This window comes from Glycine soja, chromosome 6 (genome assembly GCF_004193775.1).
Source record: "Glycine soja cultivar W05 chromosome 6, ASM419377v2, whole genome shotgun sequence".
NCBI lineage: Eukaryota > Viridiplantae > Streptophyta > Magnoliopsida > Fabales > Fabaceae > Glycine > Glycine soja.
Genome location: NC_041007.1, coordinates 7619433 through 7636009, shown reverse-complemented (window position 1 = coordinate 7636009; position 16577 = coordinate 7619433). Strand labels below are relative to the sequence as shown.

The following is a 16577-nucleotide window of genomic DNA, read 5'->3' as shown; positions in this document are numbered from 1 at the left end:
ATTAATACATTTTTGTATATAATCATTTCATATTATGTTTTTTCTTGTAGAATCACACATCTTATTACTTATTTCTACTATTTTCATTTTCTCCGTGAGAAATGCTAACATACTTCTTTCTAACTCTCTTGATATGACAGGCCTAACAAACACAACAGACTTAACAAAATACTTTTTTTAACATGATCAGAAGTACATTGAAATTGGACACAATTAATCGAATTCACTATTTCATTATATTTGATACCCACCTACTCAATCAAATCATCAAAACTCTATAATTTCATTTTCAAAATAACAAATGCATACCAAAATGTGTATACACCAGCCAAAATAAAAAAATTTAACCCATCAAATCCATTTTTTTCATGATATTTTATACTACTCAAACATTTTAAGCTCACTTCCCTATCTATGATCGTAGTAGTAGCACTCTTGGAATTATTACCAGCCTGCAGTGACATAGTTATCTTCCTCAGTTATTGTGCGTTCTGTGTAGGCTTGGCCTTTGGGCCCTTCTAGTAATAAAAAAAAAACAATAATAGAGTTAGTAAGATAGATTTAGTTGCAATATAACAAGTCCCGTGAACTAAAAGGAAAAATTAATCATCATACATTCCAATTCTTGTGAAAAGAAAACACTCGTATTATTGTAATAAATGTATTGATACTTTATTGAAATCAAATCATTTTAAATATTGAAACAAACAAAATCATTTTAAAGATTTGTTTACCTATTCAATGAAATCTAACATTATTTTCAATTGCGTATTTTATTTATATTTATAATAAAAAATATAATAAAAATAAAGTTCTTTCCGAGTTCATGGTCATATTTTTTATTTCTCTCTTAAACATTTTTTTCTCTTCTCTCAGAACTATCTCACTCTCACAATTCAATCTTTCAAACAAAAGCTTTTGTTTCAAAAAAAAATGATGCACAGACCAAGATTTGTTAAAAACAGTCTCAAAAATAAGGATTGACAACAATATTTCATTAATTAGAATATACTAATAGTATAAATAATTTTTTACATTAACATGCAATCACAAATTGATACATAACATTATTGACTTTTGCGATAATTTTTTTAAAAGTCACAATTAAAGTGATTTTTAATTGGTTAAAAATATAAAAAAAAATTCACAATACATGAAAATTAAATTAAATTATATACATGTATTAAAATATTTAATTTGAAGATTTAAAAGCTACATAGAAAAATCAGTACAAGCTACAGAAATATAAAAAAGAAACTTTGTAAAATTTCTTTAAATACTAGTATTAAATCGTAAACAGTGGAGAATAATTCGTGATTCCATTTTATGCCACTGCCATGTCACATTTTATTTTAGTTTTAGTTTTTTTTTATTATAGAGAATTTTATGGCTGAATTATCATTGTGCAAGGAAGATTCGTATCCTGATCGATTTCCTTTAGAAGTGGAAGAATACAAATGTGTGTGTTCTAATCTGCCTATTTGTATTTGCGATTTTTCTGTTCCCTTCCCGAGGAGACGATTTTTTTTTTTCTTTTCCTTCCTCCCACTTCTTTGGAATATTGTCCGCATCAAACGTTAGCGTATCACGCCGGTAGGGTACCTCTGTCTCTCCTCGTTTCGTACAAGTGAAACTTTCCGAGCTTAGTTCAGGTGCTCAGCGATACAACTTTTAGCATTTTTGTTCCTTTTACTTCTAATTATATAATTTCTTCCTTTGAGACCCTGTCTTTTTCTTTCTTCGCTGCTAACGTTACCGTTTGTCTCTCATGCAGGTTAAAGTAGTTTCGATTTGTTTATATGATGTCGTGCTCATCGCGTGACCTCGGACTTCACTTCACTTCAATTAGGTTGTCTCGCGACGTCAGGCTTTACAGTAATAATGGAAACTGTAGCTTTTGTCATGTATGTGGTTATTTAATTTGATTTGTTTTTTTTTTCTAGAGATTTCCTTTTAATCCTATTACTCTGTAAAATGTTGAATTTCATTTTACTTATCTCTCTTGACAGAAACCTCTGCGTGGCGATCGATTATGTTTTGTTGCCATCAGTCTTTTGCCACATGGTTTGGTATGGCCTTCATGTATTAAAACTTCATGTTTCTTGATATTGTGGGAAACGTAGACAAATGAGTGACCCTAATTGTGCTTACGTACACTTAAAAAAACCATACATTGCGGCCAAAATCACGGCCGCAAACCATTTTTAAAAGGACAAATAGTTCATTGGGTGTTGTTCTCCAATTAGAAATGGAGTTTCACCTTGGTAATCCGTGTAATCCTTTAATACAAACCTTTATTATACTAAGGAACTGTATCTTGGTTTGGTCCTTTTTCAAAACCCTGGTTCTCTTTCTGTGATAGATATGTTTGTTTGTTAGCTATTTATCTTTCAAATTTTTGTTACAGCAGTTTCATTCGCAATTCTTCATGCTTCATGGATACAATTATTGTATTGGATGTATGTGTTTCTTTTAGTTATAGTCTAAATCCATGGAGAACTTTGTGCATGGACAGAGGCAGGATTCTTCAGCACTACATTCCAGATTACGGACCCCACTTAGGCCTGTACCTTTGAGATGTAATGCTTTGCCGTGGCGGTGTTCATTAATGCCAGCTGGTGGGTGTGAGACCCCACTTGTGAAAGTGGCTGCTGTTTCTTTGTCAAGGTCCTTCCCTCTATTTCTCTCCTTGTAGTTGAGAGAAGTTTCACCAAATTCATTGATATGCATATCAAGGTTTATATGTTGTTCCAGTTTTCCTGATTGGGGCCTTCGTAACATTGCAAAAAACAATTAGTTTGATGGGTGTGTACCTTTTACTTTTGACTGGACTTCCTCTGCACTGATAACTCTAGGTCATGCAACTAATGTTACAAGAATAAACAATCATTTCTATTCCATATGTATTTTCTGCAGTTATTTTACTGTGTATGTTACTGGTTGTAAAGTTAGAAAGTAATTATGATTAAGAGGTATGACTATATTCTTCCAAAATGGACTTTCTGTGATATGTTGGACACCAATTTTTTCTTTGATATGTTGACAATTTTACTCCTCTTCAAGCCATTGCATGTGATTTGCTTGCTAGTACACACTGCAGCTGTATGGTTGCATCCTCTCATTTTTCCTTCTTTATATCTCTTTCATATTTTGTTGATATTTTTGTGATGGGCATCTAAAGTACTGACTTCTGATTCCCCTTTTTGGGAGTGGTGGTGGAGCAGTGGGTAGGAATAGGGAATCAACCAAACCCCATCGAGACTCTAAATTAATTAGAAATGAACTTAGAAAACAAACCCATTGCATGGTATTATGATATTTGTAGGCATGAAGTTTTATCATCATAAATCATGTCTTCTGGTGCTAAATTTTGTTATTGTTGTTCATATCCTTCCTTTTTCATCTATCTATTGCTGAATACAATCTCTATTGATTTATTTATTTTTGAAAATCAATGTAGGTCATATAATGCTATAGCAGGAAAACCAAGTGTGATTCAATTGATCCCTGCCCTTGGTATCATTGGCTTTGCTGTTTTTGGTCTTGAGCCGCTCCTACGCCTGAGCAGGAATCTTTTTCTCCAAGAAGTTAGCATCTTATCTTATTTCATTTGCATGTTTTGTCTAAATCAATTGAATAGTATCAATTGCTGATTTTCTATTCCGTGATCTTTTCAGAGGACAGATTGGAAGAAAAGTAGTTCACATTATATTTTGACATCTTATTTTCAACCTTTGCTGCTGTGGACTGGGGTAATGCTCATCTGCAGGTATCTTTCTGGATCAACAAGTCTTTTCCACTGGAAGTTTGTCATGTCCTATTGGTGAACTCCTTAGCATAAACTGTTTCAGGGATTTGGATCCACTAGTCCTACCATCAGAAACCAGTCAAGCTATTAAGCAACGGCTGCTGAGTTTTGTACGAACATTGTCAACTGTGCTTACATTTGCTTACTGTTCTTCAAGGTAGATTTGATTTCTGGCAGAATTATATCCCCAGTGGTTTAGTAAACTAACCTAGTTACTATTGTATTGCACTTCTTAATTGTAAGAAAAGCTTTTGTTTCCTTATTGTTAGAACTATAAGTAAAAAACACACTAATGTAGAATTTTCTATGCAAATTGAAAACTTAAAGAAATGGGAGGAGAAAAAAGCACTGAAGCACATAAACAATGAGGAGTTTGCTCGGTTGCTCATTACTTACTACTATGTGTTTGGAATCTTTTGTCTTGTTCAAATTCATAATATAATATGCTTGTGCTGCCTATTTTCAGCTTAATTCGACAAGCACAAAAAATTTGTATGGAGACAAATGACTCCAGTGATGAAAGAAATGTAGGTTTCCATTACAGATCCTTATCATGTTTCCATTTCTGTTTACATAGCATTTTGTTGTAGTGTTGTGTTGCTCCAGATAAGGATTAAAAAAGTAGTCAACCTCTAGGAAATAAAAAATTTGATTGCTGAATATTAGTTTAACAGAATTTGAATATGTGTGATGAATAAGGTAGTGTTATAGGATAATATTCCTCATTTTTGTGTTGGATATTTTAGTGAGGGGGTATAAATTTGTTAATTTAGTTTGTTGACTCCTGAGGGCATCCCTGAATTGTAAACACAATTCTTATTCAATGTATTGCCAATGACAGATGAGAATTGATTTTACTGGGAAAGCTGTATATACTGCAATATGGGTTGCTGCTGTGTCATTGTTCATGGAGTTGCTGGGTTTCTCTACACAGAAGTGGTTGACTGCTGGTGGTTTGGGCACAGTATTGATTTCCCTTGCAGGTCGCGAGGTACAGTATAGGTTCTTTGATACTCTGTCTATGAGAATGATTAAGTCATCTTTGTCATTAGAGTTTTTATGGATTGTCCTGTATATTCGATTTCTCAAATTTTGTTAGAGTAACTCTTCAAGGCATAGCCATAGCCATTATCAATCAGGTAGGCTCTTGTTTGCTGTCATCCTCACTTCATTTTTGTGATGTATTCAGATATTTACAAACTTCCTTTCGAGTATAATGATTCATGCAACTCGGCCATTTGTTGTGAATGAGCGGATTCAAACAAAGATTAAAGGATATGAGGTTACTGGTAAAGTTGAGGTTTGTATCTATCACCTAACTAACTGACAAGGTTGTTTAGGAGGAACAGAAAACATAATGTTATTCAGTGCAAGTGATTTTCATAATAAGTGATATTTTCCCCAAGTATATATAACTTCAAAAAATTTCATTGTAATCAAATTTCATATTTTCTCTAGCATGTAGGCTGGTGGTCACCAACAATAGTTAGAGGTTCTGATTGTGAAGCAGTTCATATTCCTAATCACAATTTGAGTGTAAATGTTGTGAGGAATCTTAGTAAGAAATCTCATTGGCGCATCAAGACTCACCTTGCTATCAGTCACTTGGATGTTAACAAGATTAATGTGAGTATTCTTGTCTTTAAAAATTGTTCAGGGACTATTGATGGCTATCTCATCATCTGAAAACAAAAGTAATCTCTCCTAGTTTCTTTATGCAGAGTATTATAGCTGATATGCGCAAGGTTTTGGCAAAAAATCCTCAAGTAGAGCAGAAAAAATTGCACAGAAGGGTTTTTCTAGAGAATATTGATCCAGAAAATCAGGCTCTTATGGTTGAGATATCTTTTCTGTTCATTGGTTTATATAATATTTACGAGCTTATAAATTCCAATATCTTGTTATCTTCCCCTTTTCTTCAATTTTTGTTTTGAAAGGCTTTTTTAAGATTCACCCTGAGATACTTCTTGAAGCATAGTGCTTAGAATGAAAAGCCCTGCCTTCCTGAGCTTGTTCAAATTTCTGGAATCCACCTTTCTTAGACTTTATTGGTCAAGTGAATGAAAATCTTGGGCATCTTTTTATTCTCTTTCCATTTAAGAACTATAATTTTTATAATCATATAGTCATGAAATTAAAGTTGTTTTAGACAAAAAAGTAAACTAAAAAGTTATATATAAAGAAAGCTTAAGTGAAAAAACATATTTGGATGGAAATCATTAAGACATAAAAGTATGCATTATAATCTAACATTGCCAATTTACTTGCTTGTTTGTGGCTTACAGCTCACCTAATTTATGGACAAAAAGCATCATATCTTACACTATCTGATATAGGGCAACATCCCTAGGGTTAGCAATTTAGTACTAGGGAAATGGGGATAAAAGTGAACTGGGAAGGAGATTTGGTATCCTTCCAATAGGCTGGCCTTCTTGTTAACCAGGGAATATAGAAGAAAAATTTCCATTATTAAGATAAACCTGAACTACTACTTTCAGTTTTCAAAATCCTTTTATATAAGGTAGTGCTCAAATTCAAAATTAGTCTTGATTATCTAAAACATAATCTTTAAATCATGTTTGCAGTTTTAGATATTTTCAGTACACTACATGGCATGATGGCTATTATATAATATATTGTAGCTTTCATTCTTATCCTTCTGTGTTATTACATTAGCAGATTTCTGTTTCTGATATAAAAATTTCCAGATAGATTGTTAAGTAATTCTGGTGTCAATTTGATAAAGTATCAGAAGTATGTTTTGAAACACCCTATATTGGTTGTTGTTCTTTGGCACCATCAGTGACTCAGGTGTCTAGTAGTCAAAAGTTTTCTCTTAAAATCTTCTTTGCAATAATGAGTTCCAGAATGCTTAGAAAAGCCTTTTTTTATTTATCATGTGCTACATTCTGAGAGGTTTGTCAAGTTTCTGTTTATACTTTATTCTATGATAGGTTTTCCATCTTTTGTTTTATCTTGTATTTTGTTCATTCAAGGCATCTCATTAGCTATTTTCACCCATGACAGGATTGAAGCATTTTTCTATTAACATCTTGCAATTTGTAGAAATCTGCTTTCTGCCCCTCTTTATGTTATCTGCTTTAGTATTCATTGCCAAGAATTTGTGACTTTACACATTTTCATTTCTCAACCACCATTATCTTATAAATGTCTTTTTTCTGTTACAGATATTAGTATCCTGCTTTGTTAAAACTAGACATTCTGAAGAGTACCTCCGTGTAAAGGTCAGTACCCCCTAGTTAAGGAAAACAGTTATAATATTGCTTAAAAATGTTTGCTAAAGCAATTCTTTCAACTCCATTATATAAGTAATATCCTCACCCATTTTTATGTTTTGAAACTCATTTATAAGGGGATTTTTTAACTGCTTTCATTGCAGATGATAACTTGCAACTGTTTTTGCAATTCACTGTACATGGTCAGAATTTATAGGTTGTTTAATTGTCTTAGAATGTGATTTTGGATCTAACTCAATCCCAAAAGCTAACTCCTAGGGTGAGGGTTGTCTTCCACTTATATATTCTACTATGGTCTTATCTTTAGCCAATGTGGGACTTTAGTTTTTCTCAACAAATTGCTTTCAACTTTGTGGATCTTTTAACTTTTGACAACCATATTGACCCAACTATCCAATACGTCAATTTGTTTCTGCCAAGCTATTCTTCGTAAAAGATCATTATTATTTAATTTATAGTCAAATTAGTCTGTCTGGTTGATAAAGATAAGTGGCTCACTTAGGTTTGGTGGTTAATAATTTTTATTCAATAAAACAGGAAGCAATCCTCTTGGATCTTCTCAGAGTTATCAGTCATCATCGAGCTCGGCTAGCCACACCCATCCGCACAGTTCAGAAGATGTGCAGTGATACTGATTTAGATGTTGATCCATTTGATGACACCATTCCCACTCGTTCCAGATCAAAGAATAACCGTCCTTTCCCACTGATAAATCCACCTTATAAAGTTAAGCCTTCAACTACTACAAATGAGGACAAAGATACTAAGATTGATGAAACCTTGCCATCTGACTTCAAAGTAGAACGTGACAAATTTGCTGCGACATCGAGTTCAGTCCAGAAGACCTCCAAATCCCAAAAGCTCAAAAAGGAAAGAGTAGGAAGTTCAGAAAAGGGAACAACATCCAAAAATTTGTCAAAATCCAACGAGTTTGGTTCTGGAGAGACTACTTCACCATCAAAACTAGATGAAGAGAAATCTGTTATGTCATCATCATCAGCTAGTCACTCCTTGGAAGAGAATATTGTTCTTGATGCTGCCCTGCTGGGCTCAAAGAGAACTCTTGCAATTGATGAAGAATTGATTCAATCTATCCCTGCAGAACCACAGGAAGTTGCAGTCCATCAGGATGGGAGTGAACCTCCTATTTCCAAGGATAAGAAGGATGGTGAGATGTCTTCATTTCCTACTCCTAAACAAAAGGATTAGGCTGACGATCAGAGTAGATGTTGATGTTTAAATAGAGTAGATGGTTTTGTTGAAGTTACAAAAATGATCTAGCTGTCTTTTTTAAGCTGGGCATTGTGCATTGTATTATCCATTTGTATATTAGTGGGAATGAATTCTCATGTAATTACAAGATTAAGTTCAAATCTCTATATCCAATTTTAAACATTCCAACCTATTTATTTAGGCTTTTTCTAACTAACCCCAACAAAAAATAGGTTAAACAATCTCATCCTAGGTGACCCAATAAAATTAGAACAACTGTATTAAAATTTGAACCCACTTGTTTAAAAAAATTTATACACAAAATTTTGAGTAGTTACATATTTCAACTTCAGATTTGGGATTTTTTGTTTCTGCAATTGTTCCTACATCATTTCTTACAAGAAAATGATGAGAACTATGGGGTGTTTGCCTTTCGAAAATATTTTTTATTTTCTGAAAAATATTTTCATTTTCAAGTTTTCATTGTTTAGAAAATATGTTTGTTGGTTTTCTATTCATTTTCTTCAACATTTTTTTCACCATGTAATTTGAAAATTTATCCAATATTCCAATGTCATTCCAAGTACTGCACCGCTTGGGAGAGTATGCAAGTTTGGATGCAGGATCCCGGGCTATTGAATGGACGATTGCTTGCTTCGAAGAGAGAGAAAGTACGTCGCAGATGAAGTTCCATAGTTTGATGATAATGCACATTATTTATCCAACAAAATTTTTATTGTGTTCAATTTAACTTGTTCTCAAATCTGAAAAATGAATAAACTTTTAGAGACAACTTTCAAAAAATAAGTAATCATTTTAAGCTGAGTTGAATACTGTGTCACGTCATAAAAAGAGTTCCGTGACTCCGTGTGCCAGCATCTTAATTTCACGAATTCGAAAACTACTGGAACATCACCACTGCAATTAGAAGTTGGGAGAGAAAAAATGAATTTTGGAGAAACTAATAAGCCAAAAACGTAATTTTAAGCTAAAGATCAATTTACAACTGTCAAAACTTGTTTCCATTAAGCTCTACACATGCAATCAGGAGCAGGATACGTATAAATTGATTGATTCTCCTTCCTTAATCTTATCTGCCCTTGTCTGTTCTTATGTCCATCAAGAACTGCAAGCTGAAATTCTGACCAGCCTATGCTTTTATTCTGAAATAGCTGCCCCAACAGTCTCATGTTTGGTCTGATAGTCTTCAGATTCATATAAGCACGATGCGCCTCCTAAAGAAGCAAAAGATGTTAGGTTTAAATGATAATTTTTGGGAATTTACATCAATTCTTGCACCAAAACAAAACAAATATAGCTCAAGGCTCTTTATGTAACATAATTATTTAGATTGTACGGTTTGAAATAGAAAATTTAACAATGATTCTTACTAGAGCATTGTGCATATTGCCTGGAGAAGCAGAAATGAAGATGTCACTCTGCATGCTCACGTAATAATCAACAGCAGCTAACAGTGATGCCTTTCCTTTAACCTTGGCCATTTCCTCTGTGGAGACTAGGCTCTTCTTATCTTCCATAAGAGGAAATAACTTGCTTAAAGTTGCTAGCCTAGCTTCTCCACCATAAACCTGAAAGCATGAAAGCAATCCAGATAAGTCCCAAGTCAAAGCACAAAGTGCCCTATGCCCCTATCAATAAAGGTGTCAAAAGGTAGTAGATTGTTAATCATTGGGCATCATTATGAATATTAGAATGAAATATATGCTGTTACATAATCACAAGCCATCCTTCATATGTTGTTAATGAACCTTGTGGGAAGCAAGATAAAGCCGTGTTCTATTGTTGAAACTCAAAGCTGCCAGGAGCAATCCAATCTCTTCAGGAGTCAGTGGGCAACGCCCCTGATTTCTCAACTCTTCATCAGTGAATTGAGAGTTCAATACCCTTCCCTGCCAAAGCACCTGCCGGTACTTCGCTAGAGCAAGTTTCTCAGCTTTACCCCCACCAAAATCACAGGCTGAATGAGCTGCCATATCCTGCATAGTACAGTTGGAATCAAAGTGTTAAGGGCTGAGATATGTAATGATGATGATGATAATAATAATAATAGATACTAGAGATTAGCTCTAAAGAACTCAAGGATAGTATTCTGGATTTGTAGAAACAAAGATGGAAAAGAAAATAAAAACAAAATAACAGGGTTCCAGACACCCCTGAAACATCCACAAACCAAACCCCCTAATTTGCTCTCAACACCCGCCTAACTACACAAGCCCACTCCTGATTCTCAATCATTATTTCTGAATCTCCCATTCACAGCATGCCTGCTATCCCTGTGTATAGCCAAATCCTCTCTTGTCCTTCTCACCAAATTCCAAGGAGACCACTCTGCTCTGCTATGCCCTTTCTTTCCCAGCCCATATTTCTTCTATATACATGGACTAAGGGTGTATCACATAGATGTGTGACCATCATGAAAATAAATAGGACCTTCAATTTTCTCAAAAAAAATGTGTAACTTACCACAGAAAATTAAAGATGTATTACACTGCTACATAGGGTAGTAGATTATATGGCTTTTAGTTTTGTGAAAAGGAAGAGAAAGAGAACAAAAAGGACTTTGGAGGGAGTTGTTAAGAGGGATCTCATGGTAGATAATATCTCTTAAGATTTGGCCTTCAACCAAGTCAAATGACGTTGTGTGATCCATATAACTGACTTCACCAAGTGGGACAAGACTTTGTTGTTGTAATATAGAGTTACATAAACAATTCTTAATAACAGAATCATCCTTTTCGTTCAATAGAAGCATATGTTAACATGTAGTAGTCAACTATAGAAGGATGAATTATCATTTAAATACATGAAACCTGCTCACACATGCACTCACAGAGGCAACATAAAAATGTAGTTCCTTGAAGTTGTAGTTTCCCTGAAAGGTCTTTACAACAGAATCGACATATTTTCCATATATAAGCATGTATTATTTGGCTACTCTAGTTAAGAAGCATGAACAATCAATTCATTATTCACATATGCAAGATCAATTGCACTCACACACAGGGAAAGTATTTTGGTGCTAAGGATATTTGAATTAATTATCCTACTCTAAAGTTCTAACTACATATCAAACTATACGCAGCATAGAAGATTGATTCCCCAAAGCAATAACTGAATAATAAGATTTTTCAAAAGAAATTAGAATGACAAGTGACCTAGAGTGTCATGAAGCTACATGCCTAAGCTTCAAATCTTAGTAAACCACTCAAACTAAAATGAAGACTTTACTTTGTCAAAACGCAGATGCAACACAACAAACTTCCCAGTTTGCTGTTTTCCAAACTTATCAGTTTCCTCCAGCGGATAGTCATTCCCTTCTGTAGGGTGGCGAAGATGATGAACAATGGCCTTTCCTAATTCCTTGATATGTGAAACAAAGATCAGTGCTTCAAAGTTGACCTTACAACGGAGGCGCTGGATGTATGATGGCAAGTTGTTGAATGTCAAGCGATGAGAGAATGGTGCAATGGCAGCAATTCCATAACTGTATCAACGAGAAAATTTACAGCATTTGAAAATAGATTTTTATGTAAATAATGTATATATAAAGGAATACATAGAGTGGTTCATGGCCCTGCAAATGCCACAGATTGATACCAACTATATAGTTTTTCTGCTAATAAAAAAAGTTGATATTTAGAAAAGAAAAAATTATCTTTCTATTTATCATTTAGACAAAAGCCAAAAGATAAACCAAAAGATAGTTATTTTATCTTCTATTCCCAGGATCAAATGCTATTTTCATGTTTGCCAGACAATAAGTTATAATAAGGCATATTATTTTCCTTCCTAGTTCCTAGAGGAGAATTTGAAGGTAGTCAAAAATGCTTCCTGAGACACCTTAAGGGTACTGTGCCTCATAGATTACTCCTCCAGTCTGCTACTCCCCTGAAACCCTTCTCCTTACATCCCTTTTATGATACTTCTTGGGCCAGTGGTCTAGATAACAGAAGATTTGCATCAAGTTCTTACATCTACCTAGGACCTAACCTCAGTTCTTGGCAGTCCAAGAAATATAGCCCTAGCATCCAGATTCCAGATCCAGCACTGAAACTGAATACAAAAGTTTAGTCAATACTGAAGCTGAGATCTTATGGATCCAAACTCTACTTCAATAGTTAAAAGTCTCGGGGCTCACCCTTATTTTTTTTTGGCAAAGACAATTCACTGTTTCCCTCTTTCAAGACTCAATGCTTCACTCCCGATTCTCCTGAACTAAGCACATGGAGTTGGACTTGTTTTTTTTTTTTGTCAAAGAGAAGGCCATAAAGAGCTAACTAAGTCCCTCTCAGCATACAGGTTTTTTGAGTTGCACAACAAACTCAGGGTCATGGACCAATCTTTTTCTCCATCCCCCTTGAATCTGAGTGGGGAATATTAGCATAACTACTCATATGGTAGTCACTGAAGTCTGTTATACTAGACTCTCAGGCTAGATTGTTATTACACCTATTGGGTAGTTTAGTTACATGGTCAGCTCCCTCCCTAACTCTCAACCCATAATTGTACTATCTCTTGCATTGCAAAACTAGTTCATTTCATTCAGCCATTTCCGCTTCCCACCAATATAATTCTCAAATTCTGTAAAATCTTTCTGAACATTTTATTTCCTTTTTTCCCTCATTTTGTCACACTTTCTCACACACTATTAATTCATATCACAGAGAATAACACTTATAAATTGTTTTTTAAAATCCATCTCAGCATTAGTAACAAAAGCTTTTAAGTCATATTTACAGAAAATAGAAGCCCATAACTAACCAAGTAAAGCAATGAACAATAGTGGAGGATGGGGAGCGGGAAGAAGGAACACATCAGAATCTGATGTTAAGCTTTGTACATACCTCTGAAGTACAGGCAAGACATTTTCTATATACCAATCAGAAGTAGCTTGAACAGGTGCGGTTTTAATTCTAGTAGCTCTTATGCCTGTGCCATAGTACTCTCTTGTGCTCCAAGAGTAGTCACTAGGAAGCTCCTTCACTATGGACACTTCATCACGGAGGACATCAATAAAGTGATCCACGTCAAAAATATCTGCAAATGAACTGCGGAAACACAACAATTTCATATAAATGGAAACTTTCCGGTTTGAAAATTAAACATATTAAAGGTTGAAAAAATAGCAGACTCTGAATATACCTTGAATCTTGCCACACAGGGTTCACTTCAAAATGTGGGAGCACCAGCGTCGCATTCAAAATCTTAGCAACAGCAACAGCATCACATACCTTTTAAAGAGAAAAGGAAGGAGAATGATATTAGACAAGTGATCAAGTTTTGACTTTTGAGGCAAATGCCAATGAGATACATGATAAAACACTATCTTCTTTTTTTTTTTCTTTTTTTCACTTTATCTCTGATCATATTATACCCTTTCAACACAATCTCATCCATTCACATACCCCCATCTTCTGCTGGTTCAATCCTCCATCAAGGAAAACCTGGATATAACCCCGTGACTTTTCAGGTAGTGCTGCAAGAAATTATAAGAATAAGTAAACATGTAAAATACCAGACACTACCGACAGACAAAACAGACCTCATTTTCAAGAAATAAATGTCCAATGTATAAAAGAAAATGAAATTCGATATAAAATTTGAACTCACAGTGTGGTTTTGGACGCTCAGTGCAAGGTTTCCATCCTTGGAAAGCCAAGGGAGACCAGAGACTAGTTTGAAGTTCAACTGACTGAAAAAACAAATAACCCAATTGGTAATCTTGAAACAACTAGAGACACAAAAAGCATGTCAAATCAAATCAACCTAATTTTTTCCACATTTAAATAAAATTATCATTATGATCATGAATTGATTGACGTGCATGCTTCACTCACAGTTTGGCGTTGCAAAGCACCCTCTAGCAAAGCCACGTGCATAGGCCTCGGAGCATTCCACTCCTGCAACGGCAATTCATTGATTCCAAAGTAAAGTCAATCTTTTTTCTTCTTTTTTTTTTCTAATTTCTCACAGAGAAGTAACAGTTAATTTGATAAATTTAAGGAAGGAAAAAAATTTTAAAAAATAAAAGATGAAAATTAGGAGTTACAGAGAACACAGAAGGCGAAGAACGACCGAGAGGTTGGAAAAGATTGGGAAAGAAAGGCGGCAAGAGAATGACGAAAACCACCGCCAATGCGGATTTTTGAGATTGGTTTAGTTGGGTGAAAATCTGAAGCTTCATTGTTCGTGCAAAAGAGTTTCGCTGGTGCTCTAAACGCTGCGTTTCTGTACCCAATCAACTCAACTCAGAAGATGATTTACCCTTAGCTTCATTAGATTCATCTTCAATGGCAGGTCAGGGATCCAATTTTGGAGCATAAGAACTTTGTTTTATGAAGATTTTGAAAGATCAATGTGGTACTGACCGGACTCATGATTACAAGAACAAGTAAAAAATATATATTTTACGTTTATTAAAAAAATTAATTAACTTCTTAATAATTTTTTTCTTGAACTGTTGCTCCTTAGAATTCGATATCAATCATAAACTTCTTCTACTATTAAATAGATCAGAATGACTTTGAGATCAGATGGATTTGCAAAAATATAATAAATTAAATATTAATAAAATTAAAGTATTCTCAATGCTTTGTATATTAACAACTCAATTTTATATTATCAACTCAATTTATGCCACCTTAATTTAAAAAAATTCAATCATTTTTTCACCAAATAACAACAAATATCATCACATATTTCATATTATTTCCCTTATTTAATATTGAAGTAACATTTATTTCATGGATTATTTGTTTATTTATGGAAATATAAAATTAAAAAAAATTATTTTCACATTTGTTATAAGGTAACAAAATAAATATTGAAAAATATATCACACATTTTCTTTCAAATATTCAAGAATAATATTTTCATATTATATTTCCAAAAATAATATCTCCAGTTTGTGATTAGGGTTGATGGTCACATGTCAACGTCTTATAGGCACGTGAAACAGTTTGCGAATTTTCAACTCTCAGCGATAATTCTTTTACTCTAAAAGAAACCCTAAAAGCACAATTTAAAAAATCCCTAACCCTAAAATGATGGGTTTCTCTCTTCTACTTCTTTCCGTTCAATCCAATTCTTTGCCTCTACCATTGTCAGTTCCTAGCGGGCTTCCTCTCATGGGGTACGACAAGAGATCCATTATTGTGTGTTTAGTGTTGTTTCAGATATTTGTAAAGTTTTTTTTTGGCATAAATTTGATGTGATCCTCTTCTCATCTCATTATTAGCAGATATATGACACCTCTGCAAGGAGTTGTATCCATGGATGGGACTCCTGTGAAATCTACAACAATATCGGTACTTTCCCCCTTTTTAAACTTATGATTTTGAAACAATGTGGAAATGAATTCCTGATTAATAACTTTCTCCCTTAAATTACAGCCTCCCCATCTTCTTTTTAACCAGCCTTGGCCAAAAAGGTGTGCAACCCACTGTTATATTGCTCGCAATATATTGTGTCACCAACAAATTGCGAGGATGAATTCATTTTGGCCAACAACAGCAGGTTCTGCATCACTATATGGGGGTAAGCCCAACAATCTTAATGTTGTACCCTCCACAGAGTTGCATGGGAATGTTCCCGGCAGGGCTGCAAACTCTTCTCAAGACAAAGGGCATGGTATTGTCAAGTTTCCAGAACATATTGGGAAGGACAAAGCCTATTAGCCTGCCATTGTGGATAATTCATCAAGAAAACAAATTTTGCTTCAGCAAGCTTTACCCCCAGGAGCAGCACCTAGTAATATCTCGGTATGTTCTTTTTTCTTTTGTTTGTCTTCTTCTAGAACCATAAATTCTCTAGTCTTCTTATGTTTTGCTTTTTTCCAATATTAATTTGTGCTTTGTCACAAATTTCAGCATGGCCCTACATTCATATTCCCGCTGAATCAACAACAAACAAGTGTTGCGGCATCTGTTCGGCCTAGATCTTTGAAGTCTTTTGCCAGTTTCTAGTAATGGAGCACCCTCCAGTGTCTCCAATTCAACAACAAAAGCCTAATACGGTAAGGTTGTTGCTTCGATGACCACGAGGACGATGAAGCTGCAGAGCGTTTTAGGGTTAGGGATTTCTGAAATTGTGTTTTTAGGGTTTCTTTCAGAGTAAAAAAAAAATACCACGAAGGTTAAAAATTACAAACTGTTTCACATTATGAAAATAAACTGGGGGACCAAAAATACAATTTTGTAGGATCCATTCAAAAACGCATTATTATAATCTTCCTCGACATAAACAACACCTAATCTCGAGGGACATCTATAATTTTAATA

The 16577-nt window shown here is 34.4% G+C and overlaps 3 protein-coding genes across 3 annotated transcripts; 2 read left to right on the top strand and 1 right to left on the bottom strand.

Annotated features, from left to right (window-relative positions):
• Positions 1-1408: 1408 nt before the first annotated feature.
• Positions 1409-8470, top strand: LOC114415250 (mechanosensitive ion channel protein 2, chloroplastic-like). Its single transcript, XM_028379848.1, has 14 exons — positions 1409-1652; positions 1775-1904; positions 2010-2069; positions 2516-2667; positions 3461-3587; positions 3678-3769; positions 3852-3965; positions 4275-4335; positions 4650-4799; positions 4998-5108; positions 5267-5434; positions 5530-5643; positions 6997-7053; positions 7603-8470. The coding sequence occupies exons 2-14, from the start codon at positions 1800-1802 to the stop codon at positions 8272-8274; spliced, it is 1983 nt and encodes a 660-aa protein (XP_028235649.1). The 5' UTR covers positions 1409-1652; positions 1775-1799; the 3' UTR covers positions 8275-8470.
• Positions 8471-9196: 726 nt separating this feature from the next.
• On the bottom strand, positions 9197-14688 carry LOC114415249 (O-fucosyltransferase 31-like). Its single transcript, XM_028379847.1, has 10 exons — positions 14348-14688; positions 14136-14198; positions 13909-13990; positions 13704-13774; positions 13441-13529; positions 13143-13346; positions 11527-11782; positions 10047-10274; positions 9669-9866; positions 9197-9512 (listed from the first exon to the last, which is right to left on the bottom strand). Exons 1-10 carry the CDS (start codon positions 14480-14482, stop codon positions 9303-9305), a joined length of 1536 nt encoding a protein of 511 aa, XP_028235648.1. The 5' UTR covers positions 14483-14688; the 3' UTR covers positions 9197-9302.
• A 581-nt stretch (positions 14689-15269) lies between these two features.
• Positions 15270-16577, top strand: LOC114415248 (protein TIME FOR COFFEE-like). Its single transcript, XM_028379846.1, has 4 exons — positions 15270-15430; positions 15539-15605; positions 15690-16058; positions 16167-16577. Exons 1-3 carry the CDS (start codon positions 15342-15344, stop codon positions 15972-15974), a joined length of 441 nt encoding a protein of 146 aa, XP_028235647.1. The 5' UTR covers positions 15270-15341; the 3' UTR covers positions 15975-16058; positions 16167-16577.